The 19,914-nt window shown below is 45.7% G+C and overlaps 1 protein-coding gene across 1 annotated transcript in view; it reads left to right on the forward strand.

Annotated features, from left to right (window-relative positions):
* PTPRF (protein tyrosine phosphatase receptor type F) overlaps positions 1-19,914 on the forward strand; it is a 292,186-nt gene that overhangs the window by 192,443 nt on the left and 79,829 nt on the right. Inside the window, exons 8-9 of the mRNA XM_029084975.1 lie at positions 7,980-8,090; positions 17,913-17,924. Of these exons, the coding sequence (XP_028940808.1) occupies positions 7,980-8,090; positions 17,913-17,924 (123 nt within the window). The remainder of the gene's footprint in view (positions 1-7,979; positions 8,091-17,912; positions 17,925-19,914) is intronic.

Raw genomic sequence — 19,914 nt, forward strand, 5'->3', positions numbered from 1 at the left:
TTTAGATTAACTTCAGTGTGTTAATCAGAGTTACATGCTAAAGCCCTTCTGAATTCTCTTGTGATTTTGGTTACCCCTGTTGACTGACCCCTGGATTTCTCGACAGAATGACTACCACCTACAAATCAACACAACCTCACTGGTTCAGTTTCCCCCCTTCTCCCTCCCCCCCCGCCCTTTTCCCTGAATTGCTGCTGGAAGTTTATAATCTGAGTCTTTGGAACTGGTTCTGTTGCTGGGGGTTAATGTTTTCAGCTCCTGTTAAGTGATTTTAGAGTAAATGTGAATTGCCATTTGATGCGTATTTGCATTAAGTTGCCTCTGTAGCAAATCTGGGTCAGGGAAAAAGACTGCAAACCTTATTTTGATATGAATGGGCTTATATATCTGTCATTCCTCCCTTTGGAATGCTGAAGATTGACAGCTGTGATGTTACAAGCTCCTTAAACTATTTCTTCATCTCCTATTTCTACTGCAAATCCTAAAATGAAATGACAGCTTGAATGCTAACTAGCCGAGCACTCTGAGCTCCCAGCCCAGCACGCAGCCATCCCGGGGCCTCCCCGCACGCTCGCTGCGCACCCGCCCTGCCTGATGACATTAGTGACTCAGCACCAGAACCGCGTGGATGCTCCATACGTCCTGCTTGGGAACTGAACACATCTCTGTGAAAAGAACTATCCATCTCATGAAACATAAGTTCCCCGCACCCCCACCCGTCTTCCCACCCCCATTTGAGTCCTGATGAGGTATTTTAAGAATGTTCTTGACATTATTTAAAATATATGTGTCCTGTTTGAATGTCAAAGATGACATTTCTGTGAGAGCAAACAGAAGCCACGTGCTGCTCTCTGGCTTCTCCCAGAGGATTTCTGTCAGCCTAATGCCTTTTATTTAAAACGGAGGTCATTGAATTTCTAAAGATAACAACAGATTAGATGAAAGTGCTTTTATGATGGTGAGGTTGTGTCCATGTAGAAGTGACTGTTCTGCCATGTTCTATACCCAGCTGCACTCTTGTTCCTCATTAAGGTAAGTTTGATGCTTCGGAATCCATTAATTTGGTCTGAAAGGAAGGGTGAACTAATGAGTCTTAATGAACCCTTTTGGTAATAGTGTTTGGGGGTGGAAGGGGAGGTTTTGGGTTGATTTAATTGCTGCTGTGACTGTGTTGCTAGGAGTTGTGTGTCTGGAGTACTTGCGAGGTTTGAACGTTAACCAAGGTCTTTCCACTGGTTAGCGGGAGAACAACCTGAGAAATTCTACCATGCATGCCTCCAAAGAGGAAGAGATTTTTCTCTCTAAACACCTCGTTTCACCTTACCCCCACATATTTGGTCCTTTCTGTCCAAGACATCTCTGGCTTCCCTGAAATGGGAGGAGCTCCTATCTATAATTCAGAATCTCAGTTTGTAGCTTCGCTTTTTACCCCACCGGGACTGCCCCAGATAGTAATTTAATCTTGAAATCCCTATTTGTTCATCAGAAAGACACGGAGCTGGCAGATGTCCATCCAGTTAGGCAATAGCTAGCTTCTTAAGGTGACCCACAGATAGTATCAGCAAGTCCATGTTTAAGCAAGTTCTGCCCCATTCTTATTTTCAAAGTAGAATAGAAGATCTTCATTTCCATCATTTTTCTGGAATTGAACTCACTCAACCCTTTGTGAAACCTGGCTGCATTTTCCTGCCCCAGGCTGTGAGAGAGCAGAGCACTGCTGTTTTTCTGGTGGGTGCTGGACTGAACAGGCATTAGATCGGATGCACATGAGGAGGTAAAGAAATACCATAATCTCAGGCATTCTCCCTCTCCAGTCAGATTTATTTGTTACTTTTCTGTCACCACAGGAAATATCTGAGGTTCCTGTACGTAAGAGTATTTCTTCCCTGCAGATGTCAGCGTAGCAGAGGTCTGTCTGAATTAACTTTAGATCAGCTCACCTGGGTGTCAGAAGCTGTCTGTCTGAGAAGGCAGGTAAACGCCTGCACCGACTTCTGTACAGCTGCAACTAAACCTTTTCCAGTCCCGAGCAAACTGGTTTAAATATAGCTCCGGTATTTTGACGCTATCCTGCGAGCTGGAGCATAAAGCTATTCAAAGGGATTAGAGGAAGCTAAAAGAATTTTGCTGTCTCTTTTTGAGCATGTGTTTGTACATTTGATTGCACTTTGTATGTGATAGGATTTTTTTCCTGCTTCTTGAGCTTTTTCAGTCACATGAAAATAAAGCAAAAGGAAAACAATTTAAAAATTAGAAGATGGGCTTGCAGGAGCAGACAGCGTCGGGGGAGATTGGGTGGGGTAGTGCCTGGAAATGCTTGTAATGCCATGTTTCTTACTGTCGGGATTCAGATTGACTCATGTCCCTTTAGAAGCACACAGAGGCATTACTGTGCATTTGACAGTGATGTTTTGCTTCTGACGCAGAGTCCCTTGAGATTTCCTGTAGAGATCAGAGCATCCTGAAACTCCACTGTCTAAGAGGAGACCTCGTGCTGCTGAGTACGTTGGGCCTCTCCTCCCTCTGCCTGAGTCCGGCTCAGAGGCAGCAGCCGGGTGCTGTCAGCAGCTGCCCGTGGTGCACAGGAGAGTGATTTCTCAGCAGCGCTGCCATTCAGAACAGGCCCCTTGCATGCCAACTGCCGGCCTCTCAGGTGTAATGACCATAATGAACACTAAAAATGAAAATATTTTTGTAGTTATCTTGTTTTGTGTAATTGGCAGTGCTGATGGCTGGTAGAAGCTAGGTGCTATCCTCTGTAACAGCTGGGAGATGCTGGTGTTATAAATTACAGAAAACAGTGAATATGGGAAATGTTTATTTTCATTAGTAGTGACTCTTGTGTGGTTTTGGTGTCTTTCAGTTTTTCACAGCTCCCACGGCAAGTGTTTGTTATCTCAGGCAGCAGCCAGGATGTCAAAGTCCAACTCCCTCATTGTCAGGGCTTCACAGCACCTCTTTCTCCGCCACATTCACATTGATGGGTCCTTGTTTGGTCTGGGCTTATCTCTGGCCCTGCTCCAGAGCTCCCCGGATTTTATTAGGAGGAATCTCCTTCTCTGGGAGGGAATTCCTAGCAGAAGCGGGATTGGGACCCAGACCTGAGCACTGGCTGAAGGGGTGATTGAGAATACTGCTTCAGGAAAAGTCAGGCTGTGTTTCTGTGGAGGAAGCTGGTGGAAGGCCGGAGGAAACAGAAGGGAAGGATATGGGGCAGCCACGTCCTCTAGTGTGCAGAGTGGGCAAAATTTACCTGTTCCCTGAGAGGAAGGGCCCTGGTCAGGTAACTGGGTTCGTTAACATCTGCATTGCAAGTCCTTTCCTTAGATGAGTGCTGTGACTGCAGCCTGGTTCCTCTAACTCTCATGTAATTATGGGAGCATTTCATTCCATGTCTAATTTTATAACCAGGGCAAAAGGTCAGTCCCACCTCTGAGCAAGGGGAGCTGAGGCTGTGGATGCCCTGCTAGAGAAATGGAGCTGCTCCCACTGCTGGGGATGGAGCTCAAACCTAAACAGATACAGAATAGTGTCACCCCAAGAGCTGCTGTGTTTAGCTCCATGCAGTGCTTCTGGGAAAGGAGAGCACAAGCACTGGATGAGCTATGGAGCAGGATTTCAGAGAGATCAGTTTCTACGGCAGCTGAGAGCTTTTAACATTTGGTTTGTCACCTAGAGGAGAGAGTGACAAGCCCTCCATGGTACAACAGTACCCAGCACTGCCAAGAAGCAGCCCTTATCAGGATCTGCCTTCCCCGTGCTCTGTGCAGTGCACTTTTTAAATGCTTCTTTTAACCACTGTCACTGCAACTAATGATTCTGCCTGAGCACAAGTGTATTTGAATAGATAAGTATCTTGGAGAGCTGCTAACGGGGTTGCTATCTGTGCCTGAGTTTAAAGAGCCAAAGAAAAAGCTAGGAGAGGAGGGAAGGGACTGGCAAGGAGATACCAGCACAGAGTAAAGAACCTCTAAGGGATGCTTGTCAGTCAGCAGAGCTGTCTCCTGCCCTCAGCCCCAGAAAGCTCTGCCTTGTCACCATTCTCCCTGGCACTGGAGAGCAGCCAGGGGTTTTTCTCAGGAGCTGTCAGATCTCTGATAAGCTGAGATATGTTATCAGGAACAGATCTGAGCTACAAGCGAGATCAATGTGATGTGGCAGCATGGTCACGAATGGCTGTCCCTCTTCTGCTGGAGCCCCGCTGTGGTTTGGGGTGCTTAGGAAGCAGTAGAGGTTGAATGCTCCTCAGCAGATTTCCCTCTGATGCACATATACAGCTGCAGAGCCCCATGAGCTCCCAAACAAGCTGTTCACTGCTCCTCTCTGTACACATATGCATGTCCCAGTGGTAGATGGTCCTCATACATGCCCTGAAGCCATGCTGGTTGCACATCAGGACTCAGCCATGCAAATGAAAACAAGGCAGCTGGCACTGGAGCATTTGAGGACTCCATATGAGAAGGTTGCAGTAACATCCTGTGTGAACAAGACTTTGCTCAGCAACGTAAATCCCAAAGTAATGATTAAAAGTATATCAGCCTTCCCAGCCCTGGTTTGCAGAGGCACAGAAGATTCTAAGATGAGATGTTGACAAGACTAGGACTGGAAGTCAGGTCCTTTGCACTTGTCAAAGCAAAGATTTCACTGTGCTTTAGAAGGTGTTTGGATGCAGCTTCCATGAACTTCAGGGAAAGGAGCTACTCGGGACTCAGTTCTTCCTTTCCTGTAGCTCCTTGTGTCGTGTCCAGTGGACTAGGTTCAAGCCCAGGCTCCAACCCTCTGAGAGATGAAGCTATTGCCTTTCTCTGGGACTGGACTAGGACCTGGAGCATTTTACAGGTAGGGAGTTTTTCCCAAGGCTCAGATGCATTTATGTTTCCAGCTTTCGGATCCCAGCAATATCTCAGCTTCTTAACTTTATTCATAAATCTCTATACCCTGAGATACATTACAACTTCCTGTATCCATCACATAGTTATAGGTGTCCTTCAAGAAAACCCCTGTAGTCCTAGTGACTGCCACCAATTTACCATGATCCTTCCCCTTTCTGCTAGCTAGCAGCTATACTGCACAATCTTATGTTTGTCTAATGATAACTTATTGCAGTACCTAATTTCTTTCTGGTTCAGTTGAGAGGTTTATGTTAACTTCCTTCTGCTTTCTGGGTTCTCTCTTGCTCCTGACATGCCATAGTTTGAATAGTCATACCAACCCAGACAAAGCCAGAATCCCTTGCCCAGTGTCCCTGAACAGTTTGTAGGCTGTTGCTGACACACTTTACATGTTAATAGTATGATTCTAGAAATCGGTCCGTGCTGGCTGTGGAACTGACAGACGATGATAGAATGTAATCTGCACCTCCCCTCTGTCTTCATTTTCTTCATCCTCTTACTGTTTCCTCTTCTTTCTCCAGCATTGATGTTTAGGTCCCTAGAGATAAAAAATAGTTTGACTAATCGACATTTAAGAGTCATGGTGATTGCAAGTATAAAGGGTATAAATACTAGTGATGTGTATTAAATGGCTAAAAGGGGCATATCAAAAGGTATGTGTTCATTGCAGAATTATCTAGGGATCTTTCTTTTTTCTAGGCAGACACCACTGCCTATCACCCGAAGCTGGCTCTGCTTTCAGCCCAGCTAGCTGATGAAGGCTACAGGCTAAATCAGAGATAGACTCTTCCTCAGGGTGAGGACATCCACTCTTTTTAGTTTTGGTTTGGTTTTTAAGTTTGGGTATGTTTTGCAGCAAACAGCTTTTCTCAGGCAAGCCTGATGCAGGCACTCAGAGTGAACTCTGCAGCACATGTGTGCCCACAGAGTAATGAGCAGAAATTAAGAAGGGGATAATATACGGTGGGTTTCAGGAAAATCTTCCTGATAAGAGAGCATAACCAGGCTGTGGCATCAATTCCTTGAGGAAGTGGTGAAAGACCTATCACTTGGCACACTCAAAATGGGATTGGACAGAACACAAGTACATTTACAACAGGGAGCAATTCTGCCCTGGCCCCCAGGGATGCACAAGATAACCTAATTGGTCTTTTCCATTTCTAGATTCTCTCGTTTTCTGTGTCTTGTCAATGCTGGGAAGCTTCCTCCTGCTCCATTGCCTGTCATGCTGCTGTCTGCTTGAAGATGTTTTTCCCAAATAGCATGTAGAAATTCAAGGTTCTCCCCGAATTAAGCAGCAGTGTTCTATAGGCTTTGGCCCGTGGGTGTCCAGAGAGCACCATGGCTAGGGAAAGCTAGCAGGTCCTTTTGTTAGTAGGTAGAAAGACTTTTGCAAACAAGCTTTCTCTGTCTAGCTGAAGCCTCATTTCCAGCACTAATGCAACAATAGGGAGGGCTCTGTACATCATTTTTATTATATGGCAGAACCCAGGGAAGTTCATTTTTCCCCATGACATATAGACTTATGCTACAGTCTCAATTTATCCTTCTAAATAATGTAGGTGGCAGTGGTTGATTCACATTAGTTTTTCTTCTGTTCTGATGATATGAAAAACTGAGTTTGACCTCTGCAGCTTGAACCAGCAAGAAGGGAGAAGGCAATTTCACCAGCTATTCTCAGTGCCGCTCTCAGTGGTCGTTTTGAACCGTGGCAGGCAGAAATGAGTTCAAATCCTTACAAGCAAAGGGGTTAATGTTTTCTTTTAGTTCAGTATATGGTTTGTGAGCAAAGTTCCCCCCTTATAGGCAATCCTAACCAGCAGAATCTGAGCACTTGGAGGCACTTTAAAAATTATTCGCACATTGCCTGGGGGAAGCAGGCTGAGCACCAGCCGCTCCAGTGTCTGGCCGTGCTTCAGTGTCTGGCCAACGGCCGTTCGCTCTTGCAGTGCCAGCTTGCTGTCATATACATCCTGCTTCTTTCTTTCTCAGCACCTCCATCTTTTAGTCTGCATATGGGGCCCAGTTAGGGGGGTTTAGATGTGACGGGTTTTGTAATCAGCTCTGCTAGGCAAGTTGGATGAAAGACAAACCTCCCAGGCCGAGTGGTGCTGGACATCAATGGAATAGGCTGAGCAGAGGAGAGAAAACCACCTCAGACCAGCACTCGCTTCCACATCATAGGCACTCCACGGATTCCCCATGTAAATTGCTACTCTGCGTGCTCTGGTGAATATTGCAATTATTTTAGATGTGCCCCTCATGCATCTGGCACTTTGGGGATGGGGTCAGATCATGTCCCAAGGAACACGCAGTTGGCACTAAGCAACTCTTCCTGACCCAAAGCTGGAAGAGGAGGCACTGCCGGGACAAAGGGAGGGTGGCTTTCACCCTCCTGAGCGCTGTGGGGCAAAATGGGTGTATTGCATTGGTGTGTATCTGTGAGGTCTCAGGCTGAGTTTCTAATCTTTCTGTATCATGTATAATGAAATCTGAAAGGACAAGGAGATCACTGATGTGGAGAAAGCTGATGCAAGGCGAAGTGTTTAAAGAGGATGTCTGTTGGAATGAGGGATGGTGAGGTGGGAGAAATGAGACTCTGCCAGCTTCTGCAGGAAGGTCGCAATTTGTTGAGCATTTGCTAGGCTTTGTGTGCATCAGATAAGCAGCAAACAGCTACAGTTAGTGCGCTTTGTGCTTGGCTGTTTTGATTAAAGGCTTATTAAAGGTCCTTTTTATTACACAGGAATCCCATACAAAGCTGTAATTAATATGTGTGTGTGTATGTTTTTTTCCTTTATTGAAGCAATGAATATAAGTGGTTGGGGTGGTTGGAAATACATCAGTAACTGGTTCATTGTACATTAAAAAAATAACAATAATCAATTTCACAAGCTTCTAACAGCAGACTGGGTATCTTTTGGCTGCATGCTGGTACCCTGTGGGTCCAGGGAACAACATCACAATATGTTTATCCAGGAAGATACTTTAAAAGCGTGGGGCATGGCCTTCCTTTTCTGAGGTTGGCTTTTCAGTTACCAGATTTGCCATAACCTGAACTGTTTGTGTCATCTTCTTTGTGTACAGGAGCTCTGCAAATAGAGAACAGCGAGGAGTCAGACCAAGGCAAATATGAATGTGTTGCAACCAACAGCGCAGGAACCCGCTACTCTGCCCCAGCAAACCTTTACGTTCGAGGTAAGAGCAGCTTCCACCCGAGGGGGTCACTCTCCTCCTGCCCAAAAGGTTCCACGGCTTTCAGTGAAGGAGTGTGTTCCCTCTCATAGTGCCCTGATGACACTTTCTGGTTTGTGTTATATGGCCTCTTGCTCAAAAAACTGCACAATCTTTCATCCACATTGGGTTTGACTCACATTTCTGGAAATCTGTTTTTGTTGTTTATATGGTATTATGTAAAATGCTGAAATATGGGCAGAATTGGAATTCCTTTCTCCCACAAACTCCTTAATTTTGTGTCATAGTTATTTTATTTGGGTGCTTAATCCTCTTAGTATAAACTAACCTTTGGTGGAGTGGCATAAAACTGGTCATACTCTGATAAGCAAGAGGTGCTCAGCTATAGGTGAGCTGATATTTAGGCCTCTGCTTTGGAATGTGTATCTTTAAAAACTGAACAGCTTTTTGGAGTTTTCCTAATCCATCTTATATGCATCAATGATTGAGCCTCTAGGTATTAATGGCTCACACTGGGAACCTGCTGGAAATTAACGGCAATTCATGTAAAGTGATTTTTCTAATGGTTATGCTATTTTGCCAATTTAAAACTATTTTCAACATACCAGAATAACTAGGTTTTACATTAGGACAGTCTCCTGACAGTTTTCTTTCTCTGCGTTAAAGGTGTTTGAGTTAGCTTGGAGAGAAGGAAGGGCTAAATTCCATGTACACTTTCTGTTAGTTTCAACAAGAAAAAAATGTGCTGCTTCATGTGAAAATCTGTATAACCAGAGCCACTGGTCAGGAACCCCTGGGAAATGTAGTTACGGATTTTCCCAAGAAAAAGAAGATTCTTGTGCTGGTGCTACCCATTGTTTGTTAGGAAGTTAGAACCAGATTTTATTTACACATAGTAAATCAACTGTCTAATAATAAAATCTCATCTTCGTTTCTTCCTTCCTCTGTTTTGAAGAAAGAATATACAATCTGAAAGCTGAATATGCATTGGTTAGTATGGAAAGAGGACATGAGAATGATTAAGTTTTCACATGCTGTATGTTTACTTCTAGAGGTGGCTTCTGGCATTGTTTTCTTTGCTTATTCTGGGGAACTGCTTTTTTATTTTGCAGCATAATTTGGATTATAAGAGTCTTTGGAAGACTGAAGTATCCAATTAAGCATATTCAGAAGATAAAGCTATATCTATGCAGTGGAATCACTCCTTTCACTCTCACAGTGTAATTATGGATGATTTTAAACTCCCTGTATTCTCGCAAGTTCATTTTTCAGGCAAGCTGTACTAAAACTTATCCCAGATTGTCACTTTGCACTCTGAGGGAAAAGATCCTAGTTACCAGGTTGGCTGTTGTTGCATAGATTTCTGTGGATACCCAGCTGTTTTGCTGCAGTATTTGGGATGCTTTTCCTTCCTGTGACATGCTCAGACTCTCAATGTTCTGTTTTCTGTAGAGGCGTGGCTGAAAAAAGGCATAGGAGCCTCAAGAGGTAGAAAAACCTCCTCTTTCTAATGAACACTCTTTATTTAGCAAGTGAACCCTGTGGGACTGAGGAGTATACTGAATTTTACACTCGGCTTGCTGCTCAGCAAGGTTCATCTGTCCTGTTGGGGCTAGGCATGGGCTGTTGATGGTCTGCACATGTGAAAGGATCTTGATATCCACCAAAGAAAGCATGTTCTTAGGCATATGCTTTGCTTTTAACTGTCATTTTCTTACACATAAATTTTTGGAACAAGCCTTTTTATTGCACATAATCTTTACAATGTCAGTCTCCAACCTGTGTGATCCTGATAAAACCCTGCTGTATATTTAAGACAGGATACCCCATAAATTATTATCAGATTAAATTCACTGTGTGTACTAGGTCCTAGATGGTATTTGTACTTACAGTTTCTGATAGCAAATGAAGTTGGCCACTTTCTCAGAAAGCATGGCTGAGTACTGAGCAGCAAGTACTAATTTCCACCCTGTGTAGCTCTCAAGACTGCTCGTGTCTGCTCTAATTTACAGCCTATTGTTTTTTAAAGAGTTCAAATGTTTGTTTGTCTCCTGACTCTTGGGGTTTATGTTTTTGATCATGTCCTCCCCTTTCCTAGCCTCCCAGGTAATCCTTTGTGAGTGTGCTGTGTTAGAAAGCACATTAGCATCTTTATCATACTTTTCATGCTAACAAAGGAAGATACTGGGTGCTGAGAAGGAGTATCCAGGCACTGCTCAGGGCTTCCTATATCAATGAAAGAACAGGAGGAGGAAGGAGCAGGCTATGCCAGTGTCTTGTGTCTATGAATCCTTCAGAGCCAGCACTTCTGCACAGATGGACTTCATTAAAAGTTAAAACATTTCTACACCAGGGATTTGTAAAGGAAAATGGATGCATTTTCCTTGAAGCTATTATTTTCATCTCACTAAGTGTGCTGGAAGGCAACCCTCGTAAGCCTTCTGCTTCTGGACTGACAGGTCTATCGTTCTGCTGCTGTAGAGCTGGGATGGGGCTGGGGACCAGCACTGGGAGCTGACTGCCTCCCATTGCTGCTCTTCAGCCCTCCATGCATGGAAGGTTGCAGAAAACATCCAGACTATCAGAGGAGCAAGAGTAGAGAGAAAGCAAGAGTGGGGATCATGCCAAGGTGAGGTAGCTATCTGGAGCATATCAAGGACTTTGACAGGGTCACAGTGGCGTATTCCTGTCCCACCTTTTCAGCTCAAGCATACTTGCCAGTGCTGGTCTGGGTTACATGTGGTCCGTGGTTACATGTACTGCAGTACCTTGTAACAATGATTAGATTTGGGACTTAGTACTGCAGGGAGAAGGGAAGGAAATAGAAAACGTATGAAAGATGTGATTCCTCTAATCCAGAGAGTTTACTGTCTAATTTAGCAGCAAAAATCCAAGAAGTTGATTCCAGACATACAAAAAATTGATTTAAGAGTAGAAGGCAGATTGGACCTCATATGGGGGGAAAAAAAAGGTAGTGTCATTTCATCGTGCTCACTGGGAGTATAGTATAATTGCACTGATTCACCTATGCTATTCGGTTTTTATGAATACATTTCACTCTTCATTTGCCTACAGCTTCAGGAACTTCTGCACAAGGAGGAGCATTTTCAGCCATAAGTCTTGTCCTATTAAATGCCTGTGAAGGTGGTGGCCTGTGTGGTGCTCCCCTCAACAGAGGCACTGTTATTTTACTCTTACCCTGTATAAAATGTTTTTTCTGCCCTTCTCTTTCTCTACACGTAGCATTAATTTTTTTCCTACTTCAATGAAGCAGATAGGCAGGAAGACTGTGTATAAGAATATCCTTATTAATACGCTGTGGAGTTCACTGGGTGTGTTCCCCAGTGCTGCTTACAGCAGTTAGCAATGCAGATGCTATTAGAATAGTGCTTCTTGGAGCATTGGCTGCATAATTCCCATCAAATGAGAAATCTGCTGCCCAGTTTTTGCTTCTTAAGAGCTACTTTTCAGGCCTTTGAGGCACAGTCCAGTGGGGCAAGTGCAGTGAGTTCCCTGGCCCAAAATGCTGCACATACTGTAGAGAAGCAGCTGCACAGCTGCTTTTAAAGAAAGACAATTTAAAACTGAATTGTCTCCTCTGTCCCCAAATCACAAACTAGTAAATGAGACTACAGTAAATAGAAATGGTATTACTGCAAAAATCTGTGCTCTCTTGATCTGCTTTTTGAAAGGCCAGTCTCGCATTTCATTTGGCAGCAGGGAAACTTGCTTGCAATCTGAAGTTTTATTTGCCAAGTTTCACTAAGGAGCCGTCACCCAAAATGAAATTAGGATTGTGGCTCTGTCCCTAGCAGCGGTTCTCTGGCTTCCGTAGGGTTTTACACTTTGGGACTTGGCAATAGCTTGGGCTCAGACAGAGGGAGCTCACCGACATGGCTATTTGCAGCTATATGATGCTTACTGCAGTGGGGACCTTGTGTAAATAATAATAATTCTGAATGACTGACATGAGCCTGGAGCAACAAGACTTGAAGCCTTTAAAAAGAACATTTTCTGCTGATGTAATATTAAAACAGCTAAAATAGCAACAACAGTGGAAGCTCAAGGGTATTGCCAGAAGAGTAAAAGCTGAGGACAGTGGTCAAACAGTCAGCAACCAAAACTGGGGATATCTGAAAAATGGCTAAATAACAGGGAGTATGTTTGTTTACAGCGCAGCTATACGCACACTTCTGGCAATGTGCTCCCTTAAACCTGCCTCTCAGGGCTGATGAGGGTAACCCTTGACCAGAGAAGGGCACTGCCAGTGCTTGAGGGCCTGGCAGTGATTGCAGACAAGCAGAGGCTGGAGATTTGCAAGGGAGGTGCCTGGATGACAGGAAACACAAACGGGCAGTTGATTCAGACCGGATGACCCAGACTGCTGCTTCGGACAGATGTCTGCTTGGGACCATCAGAGGAAGCAGAATTAATAGGCTGTGATAGAGGCCACAGAGTAACTACCCCTCGGCAGCTGGTACGTGGCTGAGGAGGGCTGCGGGTCTGAAGGGCCGTGGTCTCCCTACGTACACCCTGTGCAGTCCTGACCTCAAGATCATGCTGCAGTAGAGCAGTGCAACAGAGAGCAGTGACCCTTTGATGAAGAAAGTATACTCCCTTTTTATGGGTTTTCAGTACTTTTAACTTAATTTCCTCTGCCTCTGGGTGCTGTTCTCTGCTGAAGCTACTGCTGTAGCCCAAGTCAGGGCAGCTGTAGTTTGGGCAGATGCACCTTGGCTGGTTGTAAGCGCGCTGGGGGTGGGCGCAGCCAGCGGCATGGACAGAGCTGCACAGCGTTCGGCACCAGCAGGCACTTGCTGCTCAGTCAGCACTGTGGCTCATGCTGCTGCGACTGTGTGTCCTCAAACTGGAGCTGGTTGGCATCAGATCCAGAGAGGCACGTAGAGGCTTCTGCCAAGTTTTCTCTTCCCTATGTAATACTATGAATATTTTTGTCAGGTCTTCTCCTGGGGTGAAGTGTTCACACCATTAGTGTTTCTATGAGCATTTTGCTATGCTGTAATGATTATAATGATCACAGTTTAATAAATAATAGTTCTTTGTCCTTCTACTAGCAGCACATTTCATCTAAAGATTTCAATGTGCTTTAAAGAACTCAACTAAATAAGCTTAACAGTCTTATTCCTTGCAAAGTCCTTTGGCAGTTAAAAGTGCAATGCAAGTTTCAAGTCTGATTATTTGTAAAATGACCTTTATGAAAAATAGAAGGAGGGTGGCTGGTGGGTCGGTGCATGATAATACAACACAAATGGACTTGGAAACCTATTTCTCCCTCCCCCCCTACATGACCTGCATAGGCCTGTGTGTCTGTGCTGACTAAATGTCCATTCCCTCCCCTTCCATATCCACTTGCCCAAAGGTTTAGGAAATCCATCTCTGGTGCTCTGAGATTTTCTGCTCTTAATTGAATTGATGCACGCATGTGTGAGCACTATGAATGGGAAAGGATGGGTTAGGAGCCCTGAGCATCCTGTCTGCTTCTCTAGGATGGAATATACTCATCATTGTGGCATGAGAACACTGTTGATCACATATAATGGGAGGTTGTCTTATTCTAATGTAATCTGGCATAGAAAAGACAATCTGTCCTTTTGTTCCTCTTTACCTCTAAAAGCTGTAAAGGATAAAATTTTATTTATGTGGAGTCCTTGAGACACAAGATGTGCTTTTGGAGATAAGCAGGAACAGGTTCATCACCCTCTGGGTTTTTGTTAACCTCTCTGTCTTTTGGATTCCAAAATGCCTAGGTTTGCCTTTATATTAATGCCTTGCATAGCACCAGAGGGTTTTCAGTGCAGGACAGATGCTGGCAGTTCCCAGCAGAATTGCAGAGCCAATTGGGATAATGAACTTTCTTGTTGCTTTCAGGGAAGTATTAGCTTCCCGCTCTGAAAAGCTTTGGAAATGTGTTCTTTTGTTTGAGCTAGTGATCTAAACTCTCAGACCTGTGCAGTGGTATCCTGGCCACAGCCCTCTTCCTTGTTTCAGGGAGCTAATGCCCAAGAATACACAAAAGCAGAGCCTCCCATAAGCCCAAACTCATTCTTTCTGCAACAAGCTGCTGTGGTTGGAGTATTGTTGCTGCTGCAGACGACGAGCATGTCTGTGGCAGAGTAAAAGCCAAATTGAGTCACAGAATCACAGGGGTTGGAAGGGACCTCAGGAGATCATCTAGTCCATCCCCCGCCAAAGCAGGTTCCCTACAGCAGGTTGCACAGGAAAGCATCCAGACGGGTTTTGAACATCTCCAGAGATGGGCTCTGAAGGATGAACATCTCACTGGAGATAGGCTCTCTGGGCAGCCTATGCCAGTGCTCTGTCACCCCCACAGTAAAGAAGTTTTTCCTTAAGTTTGTGTGGATCTTTTAGTGTTCCAGTTTTTGCCCATTGCCCTTTGTCCTGTCACAGGGTACTACTGAAAAGAGCCCAGCCCCATCAATTTGGCCCCCGCACTTCAGGTATTTATAGAGATTGATAAGATCCCCTCTCGGTCTTCTCTTCTCCAGGCTGAAGAGTCCCAGCGCTCTCAGCCTTTCCTCATACAGAAGATGCTCCGGGCCCCTCATCATCTTTGTGGCCTCTGCTGGACTCTCTCTGGAAGATCCCTGTCTTTCTTGAACTGAGGAGCTGAGAACTGGACACAATATTCCAGATGTGTCCTCACCAGGGCAGAGTAGAGGGGGAGGAGAACCTCCCTGGACCTGCTGGCCACTCTCTTTTTAATGCACCCCAGGACACTGTTGGCCTTCCTGGCCCCAAGGACACACTGCTGGCTCATGGCCAGCCTGCTGCTCACCAGCACACCCAGGTCCTTTTCCACAGAGCTCCTCTCCAGCAGGTCAGCCCCTAACCTGTACTGGTGCATGTGGTTATTCCTCCCCAGGTGAAGGACTCTACACTTGCTCTTGTTGAACCTCATCAGGTTCCTTTCCGCCCAACTCTCCAGCATGTCCAGGTCTAAAGTCAAAATAGGAATTTCTGCCTACAGAGTGCTGGAGCCATCTGACAGTCAGGACTAGCAGACATGTCTCTGATATGGCCTTGCTCTTTGCTTCTTTGCTGTTTCAACTAGGATCTCAAAAGGAGCCCCATTTTTACCTTCCGGAGTTTGCTATCCCCTGGTGGCATTTCTGATGTGACTTGACTTGCTTTGTCTTGCACGTAGACTGGCATGTTTAAGTTAGCTGCCAGGCAGCTCAGGTTCGTGGGAACACGGTAGCATGCCTGGTGAGCTGTGGCACTCTGCACAGGGGATACCCCGGGTAACCCCAGCCAGGTGTCCCTACGTGAGGGGCAGATGTTATTTGCTGTCACTGCCCAGAGTCATTTGCTTTGTAAAAGAGCAGAAAAACTGTTGGCAATACACGCTTCTTACCTTAGGAGTGACATGGATAGAGAACTGGAGATAAGGGAGCAAGTGAATGGGATCTGTAAAGAGATGAAACTTTCAATTTACCATTTATCAGGTTTATCTCAGATAAAGAAGCAGCTGTTAAAGCATTAACTAAAGGGAAAGAAGAGAGAACTTTCTGCCCAGGTGTTCCCTCTTGCCTTACGGCTGTTCCAAAATAGCCTGCTACTGGATTTTATTCCCCATAAACCACTAATATAATAAGAGATTAAGAGATAATCCAGCAATTAGTGACAAATAGCAGGCCCCAAACTTGTTCCTGTTCGACAGACCAGAAAGTAATCTGTTTGAATTAGCCTGTTTCACATGTGTCTCCTCACCTTTCCAACTCTAATCTGAAGTGTCAACACGTGGGGAAAGCCACTGCCAGAGCCTACTCCTGTCCATTCACACTGATGCAGTGCGATCCCTGCTGGGCTCCCCAAAACAAAGCTCCTGGCCGTTCCCCAGCTGCAGCAGCACCCTTCCCTCTGCCCGTGGGCAGACCAAGCAGCACCACAGCAAGTCCCTTTGGGGTGGCTGGAGGCTATCAGCCCTTCCAAAGGGCAGGAGGAGGCTCTGCAGCTGCTGTGCTTCTGCAGCAGGGACAGGTGTTCCTGTAGCTGGTTCAGCATCATCCCCCAGTCTTACACCCTTCACCAACCTCTTGCTCTTCAGTCACACTGTCCCAGCGGGTGTGGGAGGTTGGTCCACCTTTGCAGCAGGTGGAGTTTGTGTTGCCCTATTGCAGTGTTAGTGCTGCTTTCCAGAAATGCAGTCATTCTTGGGTACGCCTGGTTTGCCAGAAACACTCTCCTTCTTGGGCAAGGGCAGGAAACAAATCTTTCCTGTTGGCAAGAGCTGAGCGGAAGGCTGAAGCCCTTTGCTGTCTGCTGATGCCATGCAGATGTGATACACTCCATTAGATTGGGAAATAAAGTGGTGGCTTGGGAGCAGTAACAAAGAGGTTCCATCCCATCACAGGGTCTCACAGGATTAAATGAGCCTTATGTTAATATTTTGTGGACCAAGAGGTAAATCTCTTGTCTGAAGCAGGCCAGAGGAAACCTGGGCCTTAAGTTAGGACTGTTTGTTTTGAGGATGTCTGAGTGCATGCTCACTGGATGTGGCCCTTGCTTGTGGACCAGTTAAGCTCTGAGTTGGCTGGTTCTGGTCCCCTGGTATCAGTTCAATTGAAGAAATGTAAACAACTGTTTTGCTGTTCTCCTGCAAGCTCCATTACACTTCGTAGGCCACTGTTGTAGCTGTTATTGGCAGTTTGTTGCCTGGTCTGTACCATGTCAGTGTTGGTTAAAATCCTGTCCACTAATCACTGGAAATGGCTGACTGTACTGTTGCACTGTGTGATGTCACATGCTGTTCTCTAATTTGCAGAATTTCTGCTGGAAAGCACATTCCTCCCCTCACCTTCTCCTTCCCCCGTCAAAAATGTGACTCATAAGCACTCCTCTTTTAACTATCAAATCTACTTCTCTATTCTCTCAGCGAGGGTTCGATTACAGCCGATAAGCCACAGATCTGTAGCTGGAGTGAGGTCACTTCTGCTAGAGAAAGAAGATCTCCTTTGTCTATAAGGAAAATGCAACTAACCTTCTACTGTCTCTCCCGCAGGAACAAAAACTGGGACCTGCTCAATTCTCTCTGGGTGTTTTTGTCCTTCTGATTTCTTGTCCACCTCTCACTCGCAGCACAGTGTACCAATAACGCTCTCCTGAAACTGAGCCCAGCTGAGACTGCGCATGTCTGTCACTTGCCTAATACCTCTCTGCTGCATTTAGCTCTTTGTTTGGAGAGGGGGAGCAGCTCTTCATGGTAGAAGATACTCCATTCACCACTTGGAACATTTCTTTCATACTTTATAAAATTCGTATCTATGTATATGCTCTTCCCAGTGTGTGGTCAATGGGTTTAAAGTGCCTTTGCCATCATCTTTATAGCTGGAGTGGGTGTGTGGGAGCACGTCAGTCTGTGTGATGGCTGGAGTCCCTTGCTCTCTGTGTGTGCATGAGTGTTTTGGATGTGTAAACGTGTCTGTGCATCCAGCATCTGGCCCGGTGTGGGGCTGCCCTGAAGCACCCTCCATGTGAATATGTGTGAGACACGTGGTCCCCTCCACCCTGCCTTGGTAAGCGGGTCAGGAGGCGGAGGGGCCAGCCCCGCTCCAGGCCAGAGCAGTGCGAGTGCGGTGCACTCTCGTCCACAACATGGAGCAGTGTGTGTGCACGGTGGGAAGTCACGGCTGACCTCTGTAGTCTTGTCTTGTCGTTTCAGTGGTGTGCGGACAGATGAAGCTTGGCCTGTTTTTACTCTCTGTGTTTTTCCTTGTCTTTTTTTATTCCCTCCTCATCTTCATCGCACTCTGCCATCAAACAAAACAAACTTTCATCTCTCAGATCAGCGAGAAGGTTGGTCCTTTTCACTTCTTATCCATCTTCAGTACGCCACATCAGATGGGACTTTTCCAGTAGGGAGAGGAGAGCCATCCCCAAAAGGGGAGGGGGCCCTACAGACTCTGGCTCCCTTCCAGGCACAGCCACAGTGTGCCTGATGAAATCTGCTTACTGTTTGCTGTGACTCTGGTGATGGCATTGATAGTTTGCTTGCATGTCTTTGTTGCTTGAGATTTAAAATGCACAGAATATATTTTGCATGCAAATACCAGCCAGGGCGGTTTTTTCCAAAGGTAGGGTGGGAAGAAGTGCATGCTACTGTATGTGGGGTCCTCCTCTAACCCATTACCTGTGCTAGGTGCCAGTCTAATACCTCTAAACTGCTGCTGCTTTCTGGCCGGAGATCAAGAGCAGTCTTTGGAAGCAGAGATCAGAATGATCTCCAGTCTCCTCGCGAGCTGCTAGCGAGAATGGGTTCTTCAGTTTCTCCTGTAGCTTTAAAAGTTTTAACTTTCTCTAGAGGTGAACAGCTTACTTTTGATCTCAGCTGGAGAAGAACCCAGCGTGCTGTCTGCCCTTGCCAAAGGGCAGCAGGAGCAGCTGCCTGAGAGATTCAAGGTCCTCTTGCTGAGGCAGCTTCCCTGCTCCTCAGCAGTCCCCGCTCTGGGGGTGACCAGTTCTCCATGCCCGGACAAGGGCCCTTTGCATGAGCAGGTCTGCCTCTCCTTTCTTTCCTGGGCTGGGTCTTTCTCTTGCTGGCAGAACGGGGAGCTCTGGCAGTGGCCCCAGCCTTACCTAGGATGGCTCAGGGAGGCCCATGGCAATGTGTGGCCGAAGCTCGTAGCCACTCAGCAAAACCTGATGTGTGCTTTGCCCTGCTCCATCCTGCTGCCCTCAGAGAGCCAGAGGTAAATAAAGGACAATAGTGAAATGCAACTCCAGCTTTTAAATTAAACCTAGCTTCAGACCTAGCTTGAGGCACTCATGATTTCATGCTGAGGAAAGCTGGTGTTATTGGCAGAAATCCTGAGCTAGTTTCCAGAGATGACTCCTTCACTGAACAGGTACCGTGTGGGTCTGTCCCTCCACGTGCACAGGAGTACGTGGATGCTCACAGTGGCTCTCCAGCCCGGTGCAGCTCCTGGCTGGCATGGGGAAGAGACCCTGGCTCCTCTCACACATGCCATCAGGCAGCTGCATGAATTGATCTTATAATCATCAGTGGAACAAGTTTTAACAAGTTGTCATAGCAGTTGTTCCAGTACACTGACTTTGCTCCTGGTTTTCTCCCTGGAACGTGCTCTCATTTAGATTGTACTGGGGCACGGGGCCCTTCTTGTTTACCCTCTAAAAATAGATTTTGTAGAGGATAAAATTACCTGAGCCCAAGACAATGATGAAAAATGAGAACAAGGAAGAAAAGAGAAGAAATTAAAGCCAAGACCCAAAGCCTCCCAGATTTCAGTGAATTTGGAGCACTGCTGTGATGGCTCAGGCACCTCTGGAGAGTAAACCTTTGACAGGGCACTTAAACGTTTTAGCCGCATGGTTTAGCTGAGGGGAGGCAGCTGAGAATGGATATAAGCCAGCAGGAGCGGCTAATTTCTTATTCTTTGTGTCGACCCCTCCTTCCTACCCCACAAAAAATACCCACGTACACAAATATTTAATGTGAAGCCAGAAATTAGTTTCTAAATATTCCATTGGGATTTGCTGTGCTTATAATTTGTTTGGCACTGATAATTACATCTTACATTTTTCCAGCTTTACTTAAAACTGTGTACTGCTCACCCATGCATTTAATTATTGCTCTGTGACTGCTACAAGGTTATTTATTAACGAGTTATTTTATCTTGATACAGTGGATCTTTTCTCTTATTCCCCTCCTTAATGTTGTGTTATTTTCATCAGAGAAATTTCAGAGAGCAAATGCAAATTGCATAGCTCCACAATCTTGCTCTCCCTTACTTTGCTATTAGTATGTCAGTATGCTGAATGCTGATGT

Source organism: Antrostomus carolinensis, unplaced genomic scaffold (assembly GCF_000700745.2).
Source record: "Antrostomus carolinensis isolate BGI_N321 unplaced genomic scaffold, ASM70074v2 scaffold13845, whole genome shotgun sequence".
NCBI lineage: Eukaryota > Metazoa > Chordata > Aves > Caprimulgiformes > Caprimulgidae > Antrostomus > Antrostomus carolinensis.